General features: G+C 62.3%; 1 protein-coding gene across 1 annotated transcript in view; it reads right to left on the reverse strand.

Annotated features, from left to right (window-relative positions):
- The window catches only part of CROCC2 (ciliary rootlet coiled-coil, rootletin family member 2), a 64,145-nt gene extending 49,347 nt beyond the window's left edge, over window positions 1-14,798 (reverse strand). Inside the window, exons 1-5 of the mRNA XM_073888826.1 lie at window positions 14,613-14,798; window positions 5,583-5,733; window positions 4,342-4,490; window positions 2,169-2,275; window positions 639-804 (exon numbers count right to left, since the gene is read on the reverse strand). Coding sequence (XP_073744927.1) covers window positions 639-804; window positions 2,169-2,275; window positions 4,342-4,490; window positions 5,583-5,733; window positions 14,613-14,693 — 654 coding nt within the window. The 5' untranslated portion in view covers window positions 14,694-14,798. The remainder of the gene's footprint in view (window positions 1-638; window positions 805-2,168; window positions 2,276-4,341; window positions 4,491-5,582; window positions 5,734-14,612) is intronic.
- Between the last annotated feature and the right edge of the window lie 5,701 nt (window positions 14,799-20,499).

The following is a 20,499-nucleotide window of genomic DNA, read 5'->3' on the forward strand; positions in this document are numbered from 1 at the left end:
CTTTTCACTCAGTGGCCACAAGCATAGCCGTGGGAAGACCTGGACCAGGCAGGGGAGCAGGGTGTGATGTGTCCCAAGCATCTCCCCCAGCCCACGCCAGGGGTCTTGCCATTAGCGACCACCCCCAGGGCCTGCGGCCTAGGGCACTGTGCCCTGAGCCCCTGAAGGGCTTAGGGTTTCGGAAGACTGTGATCAGGCAAGGCCTGGGCGGGCCCTGCTGCCGCTGGCCAGGGGCTGGGAGCAACGGTGTAGCCCCAGGCTCCTTCGAGTGCCCCCCCACCCCTGCAGCCCGAGCAGGAGTCAGGCCTACGGAGACCTCCTTCTTTCTCAAGAATGGGGCAGGCCGTGCCAGAGCCAGGACCCTGTGCCCTCATCCTACTTTCCAAGTCTGATCTTGGGGTCCTGCCTGCCTGGTCTCAAGGAAGGGCCTCCCTAACATGGTGCCCCCACTCTGTAGACTGTTGTGGCCCAGCTCGATGGGGAACATGGTGTGGCAGCAGGTCAGCAGCCTTGCCCTCCAGGAGGAACCACAGCTAGAGCCAATTCACTCTCTCCCAGCCCCCACCGCCTCCCCCCTGCCGTGGGCCATAAGCACCGGGACAGGTGTCCCCTGCCAGTGGGCAAAAGCGGGAAAGCACCTGTCTCTCAGTCCAGCGCTGCGCCTCCCTCAGCTCCAGCTTGCTCTGAAGATGGAGCACACTGTCCGCTGTCCTGGCCAGCTCCTCGGCCAGCCTGTCGTTGGCCTTCTTCATGTGCTCCAGCTGTTTCCGCAGAAGGGTGTTCACCTGGGAGAGGCCGGTGCTCCTGGCCGGGCAGAAACCGCAGCAGCATGACCATGGGCAGGTGGCTTCTCCTTCCAAAGGCTCTGAGAGCCAAGCCCCATGCTCCCTGGGCCCGGCCAGGCCAGCTCGGTGTGAAGGTCCCCAAGCCACCGCTAAGCGGCACTGACCACCTGCCATGGGGTGCCCACAGCTCCCCGAACTGGGGCCAGTATCTGAGTGCCCCCCGGCACCCTCCGTCTCGGAGACGCGTGCTCGCCCTCCGCCTCCCATGCAGAGCGTCCCTAGCTGGGCCCCACGAGTGCGGCTGGCTCTGTCCCAGGTGCAGGGGTGAGCCCGGAGACGCATGAGAGGGGCGGCTCTGGCAGCTGAGGGGACCGGGCCTGGGAGGAAAGGGCAGGGCAGTGGAGAGATGACGTCCCGTGAAGGGGGGCAGCCCCCCTGTGACCGTGGGGTCCTCTCTCCACTGAAACTGGCCGTGATGGGTAGAGCGGCCCTCCGAGAGCGAGCCCTGCCGGCCAGGCTGCGAGGCCGCGAAAGGGACCTTCTCTGCCCCCCTTCCAACCGGAGCATCACCTCCTCTTGGGTTGTGACCCCTCACCCCCGCCCCTGCTGTTTTTTGAAAACTGGTTTTCAAAATGCTTCTCAGCACTTTCCTTCTGTTTCCAGAGTCCCTGAGGATGAAGCAAGTAACGGGAAGTATTCCACAAATGTCCTAACCTCCCCCAGGTCTGAAGACGCAGCCGAGCTCAGGGGCTCAACCCCTCCTGGCTGTTCTCCCTGCAGTGTGGAGACATGCCCCTTCCCTTCTGGGGACGGTGTCCTAGAGCTTGGGGTCAGGGGTACTTCTGGAGGGCTGGGGTTACCAGGCTAGGGCATGACACGTGCTGGCCGCTGGGGGACAGAGGAGCCCCTGACCATGAAGTCAGAGTGGCCTGAGCCAAAGGGGCCTGGGAGTCAGGGCCAGAGCACTGAAGAAGGGTGGGGTTGAGGGAAGCACCCATGGGCACCCCAGGACTAGCTGTGCTAGCAAGGGCCACGGTCAGCTCAGGGGGCCTGCCTGCAGCACTGGCCAGAGCACCAGCCTCGGTGGCGTCGGGGCCTGGAGGTGGCATGCTCGGAAGCGCAGGGCCGGCGAGACCCCCCAGACCTATGGGACCTGCACCCCACACCTGAGGCCCACAGCCGGTTGGTCCCCCTCCCCACCCTGCTCTGCCCACTCCTTCCCCTGCCTCTGAAGCCTGGGGCCAACGCGTCCAGGCAAGTTTGACTTGGAGTCACTTTGGGAAGAGACTGGCCAACGGCCCCAAGGCATAGTGGGGCCTGCTGCCTCCAGGGGTGACGGCCGAGCTCCCGGTAGCCCTGACGGCCGCATCAGTCCTGACTCACCTCTGCTCAGCGGCCTCCAGACGGCCCAGGGCCTCCTCCAGGTCCACGCTGTGCTCTAGCTCTGACCTCCGCAGCCGAGCCTCGGTGGTCTCCAGACGGGCCTGGAGCTGGAGAGGGACAGCAGCCCACCTAGCCAGCAGCTCCTGAGCCCACCAGGCAGGGCAGCTGTGGCATAAAGCCCTCCCCGAGGTGGGAGAGAGGGCGCCCCTCGGGCCGCCAGCAGGGGTCTGCTGAGGCTGAGGCCCCTCCACGCGATGGGGATGGGGCCGAGGGGCAGGCATTCACCCCCCGACCCTGGGCCAAGTGCCTGCGGCTGGCTGAGGAGGGGAGCCCCCGGGGCTGCTTCATAAAGAAACTGCAGGGCAGGCCTGGGGTCACCCCCGCGGAGAGCGCGAAAGGGTGGGGTCCCACCCCTCCAGCTGCCCCCCTCCCCGGCCGTTGCTGGAATCTTGTGTTCCCCGTGTCCCTCCACAGGTGGGCAAGAGCCATGGCCACATGAGTGGCTTCCACCCCCAGCCCGCCTGCTGGGGCTGGGGGTCATCTGAGCCGAGCTGGACCAGGCCTGCCTCAGAGCCTGAGTCCTTCCTGGCTCCCTGCTGGGGCCTGAGCTCCAAGGAGAACAGGAGGGGCTAGGCGCTGCCCCTGGCTGTGCCGACCCAGAGCACACTTGGGGTGTCTGGGGCGGGGAACTCAGGCCCAGCAGGCGGGCTGGTGGGGTGCTGAGACACGGGGAAATCAGGAGAGCCAGGAGGCCAGGGCAGGGGCTGGGGGTGACCACAGAGCAGTCACATTGGCCCCCCCGACCCCCGCCCCACCCCGCCCATCTGCTTGGGGGTGACGTGGGGGCGGCCGGGCCCCTCTGGCGCCTGCACAAGGGGGAGGCTGAGACGCCCGTGGGAGCCTGACATGTGCGCTGAGCTGCGGGGTCTGGGAGTTCAGTTCTGACTCATGAGGCTTACTAATCTGTCCGCAGGATTTCTGGCTTCCATTCCCACCACCGGTTCCCAACATCTCCCCACCCTGTGCTAGGAAGGCCCCCCACCCCCACGACTGGGCCCAGGCCACAGACAGCCCTGGAGGGCAGGCGAGCTCGCTGATGTCCTCCTGGAGCTGACGGGGCTGAGGATGCCCCCGTGGTCCTGCCTGAGGGGCTCACTGGGGGTGGGGGCAGCCGTGAGAGCGGGTGTTTAGTATGGGGGCTGGTGGTGCTGCCGATTCCCGGAAGCCCCGGATATCCTGGGGGCCTCGGGCAGCTGGTACGGGTCACTGGTCATGCTGGGGAAAGGGCCAGCCCCTGGTTCAGCCTCGGCTCCAACACTGGCACCCCAGCCCTGGGCAAGTCTGGCTGCTCTGAATCTCAGTTCTTTCTTCCGGAAACTGGGGTCATGTATCCTGCCACATGGTGCGAGGAGGACTCTGAAGACAGCAGCGGTGGGGTGGGCCAGACGCAACAGGGACTCTGAGCACCCCGCACTGGGAGCTGGGCATCTGCAGCCCAGTCCCGCGTCAGGAGCCATCGGGCTTGGAGTGGCAGACCTTGGAAAGAGGCTTTGGCCTGGCAAGTTTCCTCAGCTTTCTGCCATGGTTTTCGCCACCTGAACAACAGGAGGCCCCCCGAGCCCCACACATTATAACCACATGGCATCTTGCTGCGGGGGAAAGCCTTGTGGGTGCCCCAGGGACAGAGGACCCAGGGGTCACAGCTATCCTCTGAGGGCTTCCCTGGCCTCGGCTGTCAGGAAAAGGTGTGGGGTCGGGGGCAGAGCCAATTCTCTACTACAAGCTCTGTCTGAGGGTTGGGGCCAATTCCTAGCAGACCCCAAAAGTGAGGTGTTGGCGCTGAGGGCTCAGGACTGACCCGGCTGCCCCCACAAAGCCACCGGGCAGGCAGGACACAAGTCAACACTTCAGCTGGGCTGGGAGACCTGGGGGGGACTTTGCAGGAGGGAGAGGGGGCCTGGACACCCGTCCTATCATCACCTTCCCCCTCCAGCCCATTTTCCCGTCTGTGGCTCGGGGTTTAGATGTGCTGTGGCTGACGTCACCTGTCATTCTATGTCCTAAGACTCGACGATGGTCCCGGCTGTCTGGCCACCAGTCCCAACAGGTGACTGCCTCTCCGCAGGCCAGGCTGCCGCCTTCTGCCTGCCACGCGCCCGGTGCGCACGCTTACCCGCTCACTGAGCATGTGGTACCTGCTGGCCAGCTCGTCCTGCTCAGTGCCTGCCTGGGCCAGCAGGTTCTCCAGCCTGGCCAGCTCCTCCTGCAGGAGCTCATTCTCCTCCTGCGCACGGCCCGAGGCAGTCAGCAGCCCCTGCACCCCTGTAGGGGCAGTGCCAGCGTCGGTCCGGGCGGCCGGACCAGGGCCCCCCAGCTCCTCAGCCACGGCACCCTGTCCCCACGGTGGGCCTCTGGGCCAGTCCCCGGGCTCCCACTGCTGGTCTGCCCCCCGCTCTTCCAGGAGGGTCCAGCTCTGACCCGGGACCCTGGTGTGGGGGATGTGGACTTCATGCTCCAGGCCTCCCTCCCGCTCCTGTCGGAGGGCGGGCCACCGACACCTTACCTCTCATCCTCACCTTTAACCCCAGGGAGCCCCAAACCAATTAGAGCAGAGGGTGTGGGAGTGGCCTGGACACTGGGGGCCCCCACCCCCCGTGAAGCAGGGAGAACTGCTGAGTCAGGGTAAGGCGGTCTCATCTGAATAGCGAGTTGCTTTTCTAAGTACACAGTGGGCTTTCTTCTTCCTTAACACACACCTATCGTGAGTGACTGGTTCCCTCAGGAGCCTGGACAGACCCTTACTATAGAAAGGGGTGTCGGGACCCACACACAAGGGAGTCACCAGCACTAGCTAGGGCCAAGTGGCCTGACCAGTGGGTGGCACTGCTGCAGGGACCCAGCCTGGGGCCAGTTCCTTAGCTGCAAAGCGCTCTGCCCCAGGGGGCCTGCAGGCAGGGTGAGCAGAGGTCCCGGGCGGGGGTGGGGGGGCCTGCGGGCTGGGGGAGCAGAGGTCTGGGGCAGGGTGCAAGGGGCCTGCTCAGTGTCTGTGCTTCCTGAGTGTTGACCTTCAGGATTTTCACTCATCTAATGAAACCCAAATATGATGAAATCACGACGGCTGGTCACAAATGTGTCACAAACACAAATGCAGCGCTGGACAGTCCCTGTGGCCTCGTGGTAAGCATGCTGTGAGTCTGGACACGTGCCCCTGTGGGTGACCCCGGGGGAGGGCGTGGTTCCGTGCCCCATCACACTGCAAGATGACAGGAGGGGCCAGCCTAGGTGGGGCTTGGAACCCGGAGGGGGACACTGCAGGGGCAGGGGACGCATGGAAGCTAGACTCCAGCTGATGGCTCTGTGGCCCCCCCGGTACCCACCCCCACCTCCATCGTCACCCCTACCACCGCCCGTCACCTTGGTGTGGTTTGTCCCGCAGGCTGCCAGCCACGATCTCCCGGATTCGGGCAGGTACAGGCATGGGCAAAGCCTGCAGGCCTTCCCCACGTACAGTCAGGGCCCGGTCTTCTCTGCTGGCCGTGGGACTCAAGACAGTGTCCTCCAGCCTCTGAAAAACAGCCATCCAGACTCACTTGGGGCTGGCAGCCTCCTGGACAGTGAGCCCATTGGGGTCCGTGGGGGCTACCACAGGGCTCCCCAGCCCAGCCGCCAAGTGCTCTGCAGAGGACTGCCTGAGGCTACCACCCAAAGCACATGCCTTGGTTTCTCTACCCGTAGAGTAACCGGCGGTGCTCTGAGCACTGGGGACCCGGAGGACACCTAGCCTAGCTGGTAACTGTGCCCTGCCCTCTGGCCCTGCTCCACCTCTGTGGGGGCCAGGCTGAGTGTTCACAGTGGGTGTCTCCAGAGGCACCGGGAGGGAGGTGCCCCTGCTCCGGTCCTGGGACCCGACCTCCCAACCACCTGCAGCACACGGTCTCGCCACCTTCACAGTGGGGGTTGCTGGGAGGGATTGACAACTTGTAAGGGTCTAGGCCCACCCACCCACCTCCCTTTTTGGAGGCGGCCAGCTGCTCAGGGCTTTGCCCTGTCCACCAGGAAGGGCACGAGGGGGCCCTGGGAGAGGGCAGAGCAGGAGCCATGGGAGGGGCTGTGGGAGGGCAGTGAGGACAGCCCTCCTTCCTGGCCCGTCCAGAGCAGCTGACCTGCCGTGGGAGAGGTCTCAGCAGGCCTGGAAGTGGGCAGGAAATCCCAGGGTTCTGGATAGTCAGAGACTGGTATTGGGAGGTCTTGGGCTCTGAGTTGGCACATTGCTTTTGTTCTGCGGATTCTTTGCATCATGAGGTAGGCAGAGCTGGGGGAGGGCCGGGGGGTGCCCTCTAGACCCCGGGCCCAGGCAGGGCCCTTCTTGCTGGGCCTAACTGTGGCACTGGCCATGGGAACGACATTCAGGGGCCTGTGAAGCAGCACTTCACTCTTGATGTGAGAGCGCTTGGTGTGACAAGACCACCGGGTGCTTCCCAGGGGATCCTGAGACAGTGACTCTCCAGGGCCGCAAACCGGGGTGCTCCTATCACAGCCCACCCAGTCCCAGACTTCTGAAACTCACCCCTCCTCTGGGCTCCCCGGGATCCCCCTCCCCTGGGGTCCCTCAGAACCTGCTCCCTCGCCCTGTGACCCCAAATCTCCCTCCCAGCCCAGGGTCCGGGTGAGGGACCACTGAACCGCCTCCTACCGCCTGTCCCCTCCCTCCTCTGATTTCCTCCCAGCTCTCCCTGAAGCCTTTCCAGGTTCAGACGGCTCCACCTGGCTCTGACCCTCAGCCCCTGGCTGGTGGGGGTGGAGGGCTTCCTGGGCGTACCCCTGTTCTGCCCACCCCGTTGCCCTGGTACATTCTCTCTGTTCTTCCTTCCTGAGATCCCAGCCTGGCATCTTCTGCACACACGCCTCAAATTCTCCCTGGACACAAGGCAGGTTCCATCTGGACCAGAATGCCAAGAGTCACCACCCCCTGCCCCCGCCCCGAGACCTGGGTTCCTGCATGACACCTGGTGAGGCCCCATTCTGATCCCCAGCCCAGGTGCTGGACGGTCACTGAGCAAATACCACGAACCAACTTCCACTGCCCTCCCCCTGGGGTGAGAACCCTAGTCCTGGTTCACCTGGGACCCAGCCCTTCTTCAGGCTGCAGCCTTACTTCGCACAGTGATGCTTGAATTTGAGTCAGCAGGGGGCCTTGGGAAGGCGCCATGCCCCAACACCCCCCCATGACCCCCTTCAGTATTACTCCGGGTGGGAGGTGAGCAGCCTGTCTCCGGGCGGGGGAGGATGTGCCTGCTACCCTTTCTGGGCCAAGCAAGGCACGAGTGCCAAGACCATCAACCCCGCCTAATGTCCTCCTGGGAGGAAAGGCGGCGAAAGGGGCTCAGCCATTGTCTGCCCTGAACCCTGTATTTGCACGCGGGGAAACTGAGGCTCAGAGGGGTAGTGAGACCCACCCCGGCCCCGCTGTAGGAACAATGAACTCCAGGAAGCTCTCCCTCCGAGGCCAGCAACGACTCTGCCCCTTCGTCCTCCCCCACCCTCCCCACTCCCTCGGGCATCCGAGGCGCCACCCGCTAACGGGAAGGCTGAAGCAGCGCGGCATAAACTTGACTCATTCCTAACATTTACAGAGGGTCACTTATTAGCCGAGACGTCCCAAGAGGCGCTGGGGGCGTAATGGGTTCCAGCTGTGGCCGGGTGCCTGCGATGGGCCACGGCCCAGCTGGAGCCGAGGGGGCGCGGCGGGGGGCGCTCGGAGGGGAGGGGCCGTGGGGTGTTGAGGGCGGGGAAGGAGCAGGCCCTGGAGGGGCAGGGGCAGGAGGGGGAAGGGGGGGCCGGGAGGGGGAGGGGCCGGGAGGGGAAGGGGAAGAGCCAGGAGTGGGGGGCGGGGCCAGGAGAGAGGCCTGGTCTCCATCCGGGGCGGGTCGCGGGGGCCTCGCGGACCTCCGGGCAGGACCCCGCGGCTCGCCGCCTGTTCCCGGCCGCCTTGAGTCTGGCCCAGAGAGGCTGCTCACTCCGCCCCGAGACCTTCCTGTCTGCAGCCCCTGGCCGCCACTTGCGGCCCTGCAGGTCCGGGCGGGTCGCCTCCTCTGCGGGCCGGGGGGGGGGGGGGGGGGGGGAGTCTGCGTGTCGGGGCAGTGCACAGGGAGGCTTCCAGAAGGCTACCCCCCGCCCCGGGACTCTCAGCCCCTCGGAGGAGGACTGGACATCTGTTTCCCCAAAGACCCCAGACTCACGGTTGAACGCAGCCCTATCCCTTCCTCCTGCCTCCAGCGCCCTCCTCAGCTCAACTTGCGCTAAAGGCCACTGCGAGGTCCCAGTCCCTGTGTGGCACGGCCCGTGGAAGCAGATCTCTGCCAAAGGGGCCAGGCACCCCTTGGTCATGGTCACCCCTCCCCATTGCGGCTGTGTGGAGGGGAGAGGCTGCGCACGGAGGAACGTGGGCTCCCCTATCTACCCCACCCAGATCAGAGCAGGACTCCCCTTTTGAATTGGGCTGGGGTCCCTGTGCTGCCGCAGCCAGTGCACCGCATGACCCTGGGTGTGTCTCCTGCCTCAGGTCCTCATCTGTGAAATGGGAGGGGGCATCCCAGAGCCCTGGGGGTGCTGCGCCTCTGGGGAGGGTGGGGTGTGGAGTCCGTGGGACAGGAGGTGGCTCGGGAGGGCAGGTGGCCTTGTAGGTCAGGAATGGAAATGACACAGAGCAAGTTCACTACTTCCTCTTGCTGGGGAGCAGCATCAGTAAGTCCCCGAGTGGCTCCCCCTGGGCGTCCAGGCTCCTAGGGGCACCAGACGCAGACCGCCTATTACCCAGGAGGAGGGAAGGATGGGCTCGCAAGAGGAGCCTGGCATCTTCGGGATGGAAGGTCAGGCTCCCCCACCCCCGACCTAGGGAGACCCTTGGGTGCCCCAGAGTGCGTTCAATGAGCCCAGTGGTAGGGAGGGAGGGGCACCCGAACCTCTGATCAAAATCACCCCGGGACAGAGCGTCCAGTGGACGATCCCCGCTCAGCCAGGTCACAGGCTGCAGCCTCCCGGGGCAGGAGCAGGCCGAGTGAGGGAGTGCGAGTCCAGGAGCTGTCCTGGGCCCCTCCGCCTGTGGACTGGCCGGCTGCTGCGTTGGGTGGCCGAGCTCCCACAGTGCCGCTGTGTGGCTGCCAGCGGTACTGCAGGAGGCTGTGGCTACGGGGGCTGACCCGCGCCATGGAGAAGGGAAGGTCGCCAGCCCGCAGGAGTGAAGTGAGGCGGGGCATTCCCCGCTGAGGATTTCTTAGCGAACATCGTCACTCCCGCTGTCGTGACCCCAAAGGGCAGGTTTCCTGTTCACTCTATGGGCGAGGAGGCTCCCCCAAGGTCACGCACCCACAAAAGGTAGTGTTAGGACTGACCCGCCTGTGGGTCCCGGCACCTTCCCCGTGGCAGGAGACGGACTCAGCAGGCACACTGGCCTCAGGTGTCCTGCCCGGTGTGGCACATCCCTGAGCCCAGGCAGATGGCAGAGGAACTGAGAACCTGGCCCCACATGGCTGCCGCCCCCTGTGCTCCTCCCTGTCTGCCCACTCGGGCCCTCCCACAGGCCCCCCTGCCTTCCTCGGCAGCAGGCTTTGGCCCTCGCCAGGAGCGGGCACAGCTGGGGAGGACACATCCGAGGACAGGGTCTGCAGCCAAGGCCAGCTACCGGACGTCTGCTTGCCATCCTTCCGTGGCTTGGCCTGCTGCAGAGAGGGCCCTGGCCGGGCTGGTGGCCTGCCAGGCTCCGTTTCCTGAGGAAAAAGAGCTCCTCTGTGTCTGCGGTAACACCTGGCCCCTGGCTGCTCTGTCTTAGCACTGGCCAGTTCAGATTTCTGTGCATTTGTGGAGCCTGCTGGGGCCCTGGGTGTCACCCCAGGAGCAGGGTCCTGCTTCTTACGGGGGGCAGTTTGATCCTCAACTCATAATAAATGGGAGATCCGGGCCAGGCATTGAACAGGCATTTGGGGGTGAGGGGAACAACTTGTCATTTATCTCTGAGTCCCCAGCATGATCAGTGCTTGGTACAGGTCACCGTGTGAACGGCGGAAAACCCAGCCTAAGGTGTGCATCAGTAACTACAAAATGATTTATATTAAGGAACTCTCGGAAGGGCAAGGGCCCTGTTGGTCTTGTTTGCTCCTGTGTTCGTGGTGCGCACACAGGCTTCCTGGAGGAGGTGGCAGGACAAGCAAGGGCCCAGCAGCTATAGCGGAGGCACAGGTCAGGTGTCCAGGTGGAGGGAAGAGTGGGAGTAGTGGGTTCTCAACGTCGGCATGGGGCCTGGGGGAGGAGGGTGCAGGGGTGGGGGGCAACGAGGCAGGAGAGGCAGACGCTGTGGGAGCCTTGGATGGCTATGGACCATGGTGTGGCAGCAGGGAGAGCGGGGTTTCTGAATGAGGAGGAGGGGGATGTGGCCCATTTGATTAGCATAACTGCTTAATCTGACCCGGTCTGACATGACCTTGGCTGCATCAGGGCAAATGGATGGAAGATTCGGAGATGGGCCAGTGCCTCTGTCCTTGGCTGGCTTGGAAATAGCACAGGGCTTGGCCCTTGGCAAGTGCGTGAGGAGGGCTTGCCGCACCAGGATGCTCTCAAGCATCCTATAGTCGCATGGGTGGCCCCCTCAGTTCCCATCCCACCTCATCTTCTGTCATGTACCTAACACGTTGTCCAGCAAGCCTTCCTTCTTCTTATGTATCAGTGGTTTTTCTCTCTCTTTCAGACCCTGCTTTTTGACACAAACTGTTTTAATTTATAACCCTCTTTAAAAAAGTGTTGCTCCCACATGCCCCATGAGGTACCCTTGCAGTCAAGGTCACCTGTGACCTCCATGTTGCTAAACCCAGTGGTCCATGGTCTCCCTCTTGCTTGATGTCTTAGCAGCATGGGGGTCACCACCTCCTCCCTGAAACATTCGCCTCCTGACACCACCCCCAGTTGTTCTCATCTCGTTGGCCCCCTGTCTTGGTCTCCTTGGCTGGTTCCTTCTTGCTTCTCCCACCTGTAAGTGTGGGAGTGCTCCAGCTCCTCTTTCTATATACACTCGCCCAGCTACGCACATGCCAGCAACCCCACATGTCTATTTCCAGCATGGAGCTCTTCCCTGAGGTCAGGTCCGTATATCCACTTACCTCCCTCCCATCCCCACTTGGATGCTAATAGGCTTGTCCACTCTAAGATGTTCCAAACAAAACCTCTGAGCACAATATACTCAAACGAGGTGTAGAAAACAATTTGAAAATCTCTACATGTCTGGAAATTAGGGTATTTATACCTCTAGATGACCCATGGATAGAATCACAATGGAAATTAGGAAACAGTTTGAACTGGATAATAACGAAAATTATTATATCAAAATGTATGGGATGTAGCTAACGCGTTGTTTAGAAAGAAAAGCATACCTTAAAAAAAGAAGAAAAAGAAAATGGGGATGTGAAATGATACAGTTGTTATGGAAAACAGTAGGGTGGTTCCTCACATTAAATAAGAAGTTACCATAGGACCCAGCAACCCCACTTCTGGGTGTATCCCCAAAAGAAGTGAAGGCAGGGACTGAAACACAGATTTGCACACCAATGTCCACAGCAGCGTATTCACAACAGCCCAAAGGTGGAAACAACCCAACGGTCCATGAACAGGTGAGCGGAGAAACACGATGTGGTCCATCCACACAAGGGAGTGATTCGGCCTCGCAAAGGAAGGACATTCTGGCCGCGGCTAGCACATGGATGAACCCGGGGGACATCGCACTGGGTGAAACGGATCGGGGACAGAAGGAGAGATATTGTCCAAGTCCACCTCTGAGGTCCTGAGAGTGGCCAGATTCATGGAGGCAGAGAGCAGAAGGGTGGGCACCAGGGGCTGGGGTGGGGCTGGGGAGTCTGTGTTTCATGGGGACAGAGTTTCAGTTTGAGAAGGTGAGAAAGTTCTGGAGATGATGGTGGTGATGGTTGTATATAAATGTCAATGGGCTTAATGCCACTGAACCACACACTTAAAAATGATTAAAATGGTAAATTTGATGTATATATATTTTTTGCCACCTTTTTAAAAGAAGTTAAACATTTTTTTAAGATTTTATTTATCTACCTATTAGAGAGAGAGAGAGAGCGTGCACACGCATGTGTGCGGAGAGAGAGACAGAGTGGGTGAGCACAGGCAGAGGGAGAGAGCATCTGAGGCAGACTCTGCACTGAGCACGGAGCCCAATGCCGGCCTCGATCCCACGACTGCAAGATCATGACCCGAGCTGAAACCAAGAGTCGGACACTCAACTGACTGAGCTACCCAGGTGCCTCATTAAAAAAAAATTTTTTTAAAAAGAAGCCTGCAAATTAATGAGATAAGCACACATCTCAAAAAATTAGATGAGCAATAAACCCAAAGAACTGAAAAGCAAAGGCATAATAAATCTATACAATAATGAAATAGAAGGTAAAAATACTGTAAAGAGGATCAACCAGTGGCTGAAATCAGAAAAGCAAAATGGGTATCGCTCAGGGTGCCCGACTCCTCTCGGCCTGCCCTGATCCCCTGAATGTCACACAGGAATACCTGGGTCTCCCACCCCTCAACTCCAGGATCCGGCGGCCACCTGCTTCAGATCCTCAAACATCAAAACAACAGCGAGAAGATATTGGGAACAACTTCTATCAGTAAATTTGAAAATTTAGATATGTGGACAAATTCCTAGGAAATTATCATTAATCAGAACCTACACCTGAAAGAGAGTCTATTTCGGTAGCTTTTAAGGGGACCGAATCCAGAATCCCAGGCCCCCTGGCGTTGCCCTCCCCGCCCGGGGCTCTTCCTTGCGTCCGCCTTTCTGTCTGCTCTAGGTCCGGACCCCCTGAGAACCCAGCTCTGAGGGGGAGGCCAGGGGCTGGGTGCTCTGGGGTGTGCCGTGCAGAGGCTGCAGGGGCACTTGTCCAGGCGTGGGGAGTACCATCAGGCCTGGTCCCATCTGCAAGCCACACCCTGCCCAGGCCCCTCAGTTTCCCTGTCTGCAGCTGGATGGGCTGGAGGAGCCCTGTGGCCCTGCCTCCCTGTCTGGACAGGCTTATCTGGGCATCTCTTGGCGCCTGCCTGCCTACTCACCCCCGGGGTGATGGCACCCAGATCTCCATCACCACAATGCAAATAACAGGTGTTGGCTGGGTGGGCAGCGCGGACCTCGGCTGGGACTCCTTGTGACTTTCAGTGACAGTTTCCCACAGACAGTGGGATTTGGGGGCAGCCTTGTCTGCCAAGCAATGGCCCACTGCCAGACAATGGCCCCAGCCGGCGTCTCTCCCGCAAACGCTGGTAGCCATAGCAACGTGCTTCAGCCCTCAAGCCTCTATTTTCCTGGAATCCAGAGAGGATGATCCTCTGGGATGCCTGGCTGAAAGTGTCTTGAAACTAGTGTGCAAGCCTGCCCTCCCTCCATCTCCTTCTCTCCACCAGAGAACTGACACCCCTTGGGAGCTGGACAAAGTCACCCACCCAGGCCCTTGTTCTGTCTTGTGTCACCTGGTTCAAGGGTCCCGTCCCATCACATTGCACCCTGTGTAGGCATCAGTGTGTATGTGCACGTGTGTGCGTGTGCGTGTGCGTGTGGAAGGTGGCTCCACCATGTCATTTAATCATGTGGCAACAACTGTGGGCAATTACTCTTCTCTGGTCACCTGTGCTGTTTATATAGGGCCATGTCAACCCCCTACAGCGCAGTCCGAGGTTCTAAGAACTGGGTTCATAAACAACTGAGTCAGCCGGGGCATCGGGGGTTCACTGGGATCCCCGAGGGGTCAGTCAGGGTGCGGACTGCCCGCCCGTGGTGGCCAGAGTCAAGTGATGGCAGTGGTAGGCGCCTAAGGGGGTGGGATGGCGGGGCCGGGCACTGGGTTGACTCTGGGAAGTAGGGAGTGAAGGAGAGAGGGGCATGGGGAGAGTTCTCGGTCCTCACTGTTGTTGCTGTTATGCACACGGGAAAGTTCTGGAAGTCAGAGAATAGATACTGGGATGAACCACATCCGCCCAGCAATGGCAGCTCCCACACTCGGCCACGAAGAAAGCAGTGAGTGGGATCCCAGCACGTGGGACCCCAGTTTGGAAGAGTCGCCTGTCCCTCCCCACCTGCAGTGTGCAGGCTGCGAGCCTGAGGCTCAGAGAAGGGGGCTGACGGCCTGAGCTCATGCAGGCATGGATGGGGCGGCTGGGTGCTGGGCTCAGGTCTCCCCATGCCCAGTCCGGTCTCTCCCCAGGCCCCTCTCCTGAGCTGATGCTGCACTTGTGTGTGCGTGCATGTGCGCATGTGCGTGCTCATGCTGACCATGTGAGCACTCAAGTGCCCCTTGGAGCTGGGGAGGTGTGGCCTCTCCGTGCACCCCCCAAGGTGCCCTTGAGCCTACTCCCAGGAGGGTGCTGGAGGGCGGGCACCCCACTGACCTGGATCACGGTGTCCAGCCCCAGTGGGGTCTGCTTTGCAGTGGCATCCCCATCACCGGGCTCGCTGGAGGCAGAACTCATCTCGGACCGGAGCACGGGACTCGGGAGTAAGCCGGGGCTTGGCTGCCCGGTGAGTGTCCTCCTGGCACCCTGGCCGAGCCAGGACCTGCTTCGGTGCTCCAGCACCACACCTGGCTCCTCCGTCAGAGTGCCCAGCTGCCCCCTCTGGGCTGGCCACCAAGCCGCCAGCTTAGCCCGGGGCGTTGCTGGGGCAACCGCGACGCTGAGGATTGAGTTTCCCTGGAAACAGGAGTGCAGGCCTTGCTGCCATGGGGTCTAAGGAACGCTGTTGTCTGGAAGCGGTTTCCTGGAGACCCGGAGGCGTCCTGGGTGAAGCTGTCCCCCTGAGCGACACACCCAGGAGGGGGCTGGCTCTCCCCCAGACCTCCCCCTCACCCCGCACCTGTGGGAAAGGGCTCCCAGCCTTCTGGGGTTCTCCCTGGGAGGACTGTGTGTTTGGGGGCCGCACACCAGCTTCCCCCTGAGGGAGAATCATAAACTGGCTTTCTTTTCTAACATCTAGAAAAGAACTCAGAGGTCAGTAGCGGGCTGGCGTCCAGCAGATGGGTAGACTGAGGCCTGGTGAGAAGAAAGCACCTGCCCAAGGACCAAAGGAGACCCCCCTCATCCTAACCTTGTGCTTGGACGCTTCCCTCTGGAGTCCCCCCGCAGGATAATCGACTCCACATGTGATTTGTGTCACACTCGCCCTACTCCTGTCACTGAAAGCTTCCCAGAGCCACATAAAGGACAGGCAGGGACTCTCAGAGCTCACTCACTGGGGTGGTGGGACCCAGGCCCAGGGGCTGGGCAAGGTGAGGGACAGGCACAGACCTGCATCCCTCTCAGCAGGGGCCTTCTGGGGCCTCTGGACTGAGTCTGGCACTGGGCATCCAGTCGGGCCAGTGTCCCCTCCCCACGCCTCATTCCAAGCTGGACCTCTCCCTGCGGAGTCCCTCTTGAACAGAGGCAGCTGCTGGAGAGGGGCCCAGCGGCCAGGAATGACTGCCCCTCAAACGAGTAGAGGCCAGTGTAGGGACTCTGGGGATGTCCCCCGAGACTCCCAGAGCCTGGGCTCCTCTGGGGCATCCCGGGAGGATGGGGGGCAGCCCACCGGGGCAAGGCCAGGAGGGACCTGTAGTGAGGGGTTCCTTGGTGGGAGCGCTGCTGAGGTACTGCTAGGCGCCAGGCTGTCTCCTCAAAGTGGAAATTCAAGACAGGGTCACCTGTGCTCAAAAGAAGTGTCTCCGAGAAGTGCCTGTGCTCTGTTCTGGTACCCTCAGGGCCTCTGCCTGCTGTCCCCCGGGAGGACAGCCTCCGGAGTGCCCCACGCAGGCATGGGCCAGGCTCCCCAGCTGGACACAGTCCCACTGGGCATCCGGGGCTGGCATGGGGCTCATTGGACACGTCAGCGCACACGCCCTATAGCCAGTCCTCCTGCCCCGGGCCCCTCTGGACCAGCAATAACCTCCAGCTTCTGAAGGCACAGATTCAGAGCCCAGGGGACACATGCTGTGTGGTTGGGCACCTCCCAGCACCCAAGGCTGTCTATAGCCCGAGGAGCTTGGGAGAGGTGTGAGGCAGGTGTCCTCGGGGAGACAGAGCGGGGCGGGGGGCAGCATTCCCTATTGCTCAGAGGCTGGGCCTCATCTGACCCCAACGAGCTGGGCTCTGGGGGCATAGAGGGTGTGGCCTGCCTCTGGTGAGAGTTCCTGCCTGGGGAACTCACTGTGGGGCATTTGTGTAATGGTGGGGCGTGAGGGGGCTGACGGGACTGGCGTGATTATCTGTGGCCACTCCCAAGAGTCCAGGAGAGTCGCTGCCCCATGGTGGGAGGGGCATCCTGCCTGTGCCTCGGGCCCCCACCCCCTCCCCAGCGTTCACCTTGGCCTGTTCTCCCCCTTAACGCCCCAGGCTGTGCAGAGAAGCCCAACACAGACCAGCCTTTGCCCCCACCCCTGTACCCTTTCCTCCAGGGAGAAGCCCAGCCCCTTGGGGGTTGGGCCCTGCCCGTAACCCCAAGGTCTCACTGCTTGGAGTCCATGCTCGTGGCCCCTGGTCCTGGGCCATCAATGGACAAGAAGGAGAGCCCTCAGGACAGGGCAGCCCTGGGCCTGGGCGTGGCCCCTGGGGAATGTTCTGGAATGGATGGAGGGTGTGCTAGAGGTCCTTACCATGCAGGCAGCATCTCTGTGGGATGGGCAGGGCAGGGTTCAGGGAAGACCGTGGCTGGTCCTGACCCAGGGTAAGAGAGTGGCCTCACTTCTTTCCGTCCGCCACTGGCCCCAGGGGCACCAGAATTTGCCACACTGGATTCCCGAGAGGGGAAGGGGCCTCAAAACTCGCTCGGAAGTACTGGCTTCCTGGTGTGAAGGCTGGCCACTTCGGCCCTTGGTCGGGTTTCTTGTACTCGCCCTGACAGACAGGACAGGGGCGGGTGCGGCTGGGCCTGCCGTGGATGGGACACGTGCCCCTGACATGTCCTCTGAAGACGGGTCACACACAGGGCAACCCCAGAGGAGAGGAACGGCCTGCCTCTGTGCCAGCCCCTCAGGGCCTCCAGGCAGCCATCCCACCCTAACTGGCTCTGGGATCTGAGCGGCTGTCTGTCTGTGCTCTTCAGTGACTCTGTTCCCTGGGGACATGCCTCCCCTGCAGAGCCAACTGTCCTCCGTGACCGTCCGACGGGAGGGTGGGCGATTGCTCCAGGAGAGGAGTGGCTCCTGCCGGCAGCCACGGTTCAGCTGACCCGGGTTCACGGCCTCTGTCGGGCGTGTCCCTTGCAGGGGCTGGACAGGAAGCAGGCCGCGCACTCTGCAGTTATATTAAAATACAGCCTCCTCTGGACACTCAGGCTCAGGCGCCATCCAGAACTGCGGACTGCTGCCCATGGGGGGAGCGCCCCTGGCTACCACTCACTGTCTGTGTGTCTGTGCCCCATGACCATGGGACAGAGGTGGAGGCCATGTAACCGAGGGGTTGGATCTGAGACCCTTGGAGCCCCCCTCTCCCCGCTGCCCCTGCCGGGCCCCACCTTGGGCCGTGGCCCCCCGAGCCTCCTTCTTGCCTTGCAAAGCTTCATGGCGGAGCTCTCTGCTCCCTGTTGCCTCTGCCGCTGGCTGGGGGTGGCCACCTTCCAGGTGACAGTGCTGGCCGGCCACGCACCTGCTTCTCCTTGGGGGACCCCAAGTGTCCACAGACACCTGGACAGTAGCCCGCAGCAGACAGATGAACCCTCCCACCCCAGCCACCACCACACGTGTTCCTTCCACAGGGAGGTCTGCTGCTTCCTGCCCAGCGCCTCCTCAGTGCCCTCCATCACCCCGGTGCCGTCACCCCTGCTGTCGGCTGCCCTGTGACCTCCCACGTGTAGTCCCACGCGTCCTCGGCTTGATGGAGCGGTGCAGGTGGGGGGGGTGATGGCCTTTATGCCAGAGCCGGTCTCTGCGAGTGGAGGCAGCTGGCCGCGCAGCGAGCCCCCCCGCCCCAGGCTCCTGGGCAGGCGGCACGGCCTGCGTGTCCTCCCCAGACCACAGAAGCCACGTGTGGGAGGGCCGCACTGGGGCCGCTGGGAGAGGCCGCCTGCGGGGGAGCAGACCCGCAGGGCCCCTGGGCAGCGATGGGCCCGGTGTCAGGAGGGCAGCCCCCGGGACCCGGGGGACGAGGGGCAGTGATTTAACTCCTGTGCTCTGTGCCTCTCATGTCCGGCGACCCCACAGAAGATGCCTTCAAGAAATCACCAGAAACCGAGGGGCAGCATAAGCCCACGTGCCACTGCTGCTCGGACGGTGGGGAGGCGCGCCCAGTGACAGGGATGTGGACGTGTGGGAGCTGCGGGAAGCCGACGGCCAGAGCTGTCTCCTTGCTCTGACCCCACCACGCGGGAAATCTCTGGGGGAAGGCTGGGCAGGGGGCCTGGCTGTGGCCACATTGGGTGCCTGGGAACCCCTCCTCCCAGGGCCTGGCTCCCTTCTCTGCAAGCCCCCCACCACTGGGATTGTCACTCCTGCCTAGCCGGTCCCCCCGCCAGGCGAGGGTCCTGTGTGGAAGCACGTGGGACCCTGCCTTCTCTGAGTCCTCCTTCCTGCTCTGTCGGTTAGCTCCTTGCCCCACCCCGGGCCGGACCCATCCAGCAAACAACATCAGTCAGACAGCGGCTCAGGGACAGCCCGGTGACCTGGGCTGCCATCAGCCGCGAGGGACTTGTTTCTCCCTCTCACAGTGGTTTTTAGTTTGCCAGCCCCCGCCTCGTCTCCCCTGGGGCAGCCTTCCTGAGTGACCGCGGGCCTTGGTGCCCCACAGAGTACCTACGGCAGCTGCGGGGTCTGTGCCCTGAGGCCTGCGGCCCTGGACCAGAGGCCGGAGCCTGCTGGGGTAGGGACAGATGTGGAGGCTGAGGCCCGCGGCCCTGGACTGGAGGCTGGAGCCTGCTGGGACAGGAAGTGGGGCCTTCTCAGCAGGGCTCCAGGGAAGACCCCAGGGCTGGGAGCGCGGGCGGCACCTCATTTCCCAGCTGCCTCTGCAACCTTTCCAGGGTCGAGCAAGGAGAAGGAGTGCCAGGTATGGCAGACACACATATGGGGCCTGTTGGGCTTGAATATTCCACAGAAGCAACGAATGAGCGCTCACAGCCACGTCCCCAGCCAGTCAGACATGCATGTCAGATTCTGTCCACCTTGACTGCGTGTCCTGCGTGTCGTCGGGCCGCAAACCAGAGTTAGGCCGTGACAGGGCTGCCGGTGACCACCGAGCTGCCGGTGACAGTGGGGCCGCCGGCACCCTGGGAGCCAGGACCGGGTGTGTGCAGCCTGGCAAGCATTGCTGTTCCAGCCTAAAGCCCACAGAAGCCACGTGTGGGAGGGACCCTCTGGGGCTGGCCACATTCAGACCACTCATTTCAGCAGCTCCCGTGTGAATGCCGCATGGGTACTTGCTGGCCCACGGGGTGCATCATGCGGAAAGGGTTGCTGGTTTCTGGGTAGCTGGTGGCCAAGATGCTGTCGGTCGCTGTCAGAACGTGGCCGTGTCTTGGGAGCTCATTCCTCATCTCTCTGCCGAGGGCTCTGGGGCCAGGCCGGCCAGTGGCTCGCCCAGAGTCTCACGGACAGCACTCCTGGGCATGTCTTCTCTTGAGGTCTGACAGTTCTGTGTGTCCATGAGCATGAGCAGCTTCCAACAGGTGTGCTGAGTGAGACCAGGAGGTCCTGGAGAGAACGGCCTGCCACTGGGCATAGAGGGAGGGGTCCTCCCAGGTACCCGGGGCTGGTTCAGACCTCGCCGACCCTTTCTGGGGATCACACTAGGCAGCTCGCGCAGCATCTGCTTTCACATCTGGAGGCTGGCCCAGAGCTGTGTCTGGTGGTGGTCCGGACAGGAAGGCCTGGGACACCTGAGCGGCAGCCCCACGCTCTCCGAGGGGGCTGATGAACACAGGAGCTGCGTGGCGGCCTCCTGGAAGACGTTCCAACACGCAGTCTGGCTGGGTGTGAAGTGTGGCCACTTCCCGGGCCCATGAACCTGTGACTATTACCAGGTAGAGAGTGAGCCCCAGGTGAGACGGGGTTGAGGACTGTGAGGTGGGATCGGCTGGAGCTGTGCCCAGGAGCCCAACTGTCCTCCAGAGGTCTTTGTAAGGCAGAGGCACAGGACATGACACAGACACACCGAAGGGGCCCCGGGGGGACGCCGGCACAGACGGGCCTGGAAGGGGCAGGAAGGATCCTCGCCAGAGGTGCTGGGGGGAACAGGGCCCTGCCACGCCCTGATCTGGGACTTCTGGCCCCAGGACCAGCAGAGAATAGACTTGTTCTAAGTGCCCCGAGCGTGG

This window comes from Callorhinus ursinus, unplaced genomic scaffold, assembly GCF_003265705.2.
Source record: "Callorhinus ursinus isolate GAN/ISIS: 27379988/994484 unplaced genomic scaffold, GSC_fseal_2.0 scaffold96, whole genome shotgun sequence".
Lineage (NCBI taxonomy): Eukaryota > Metazoa > Chordata > Mammalia > Carnivora > Otariidae > Callorhinus > Callorhinus ursinus.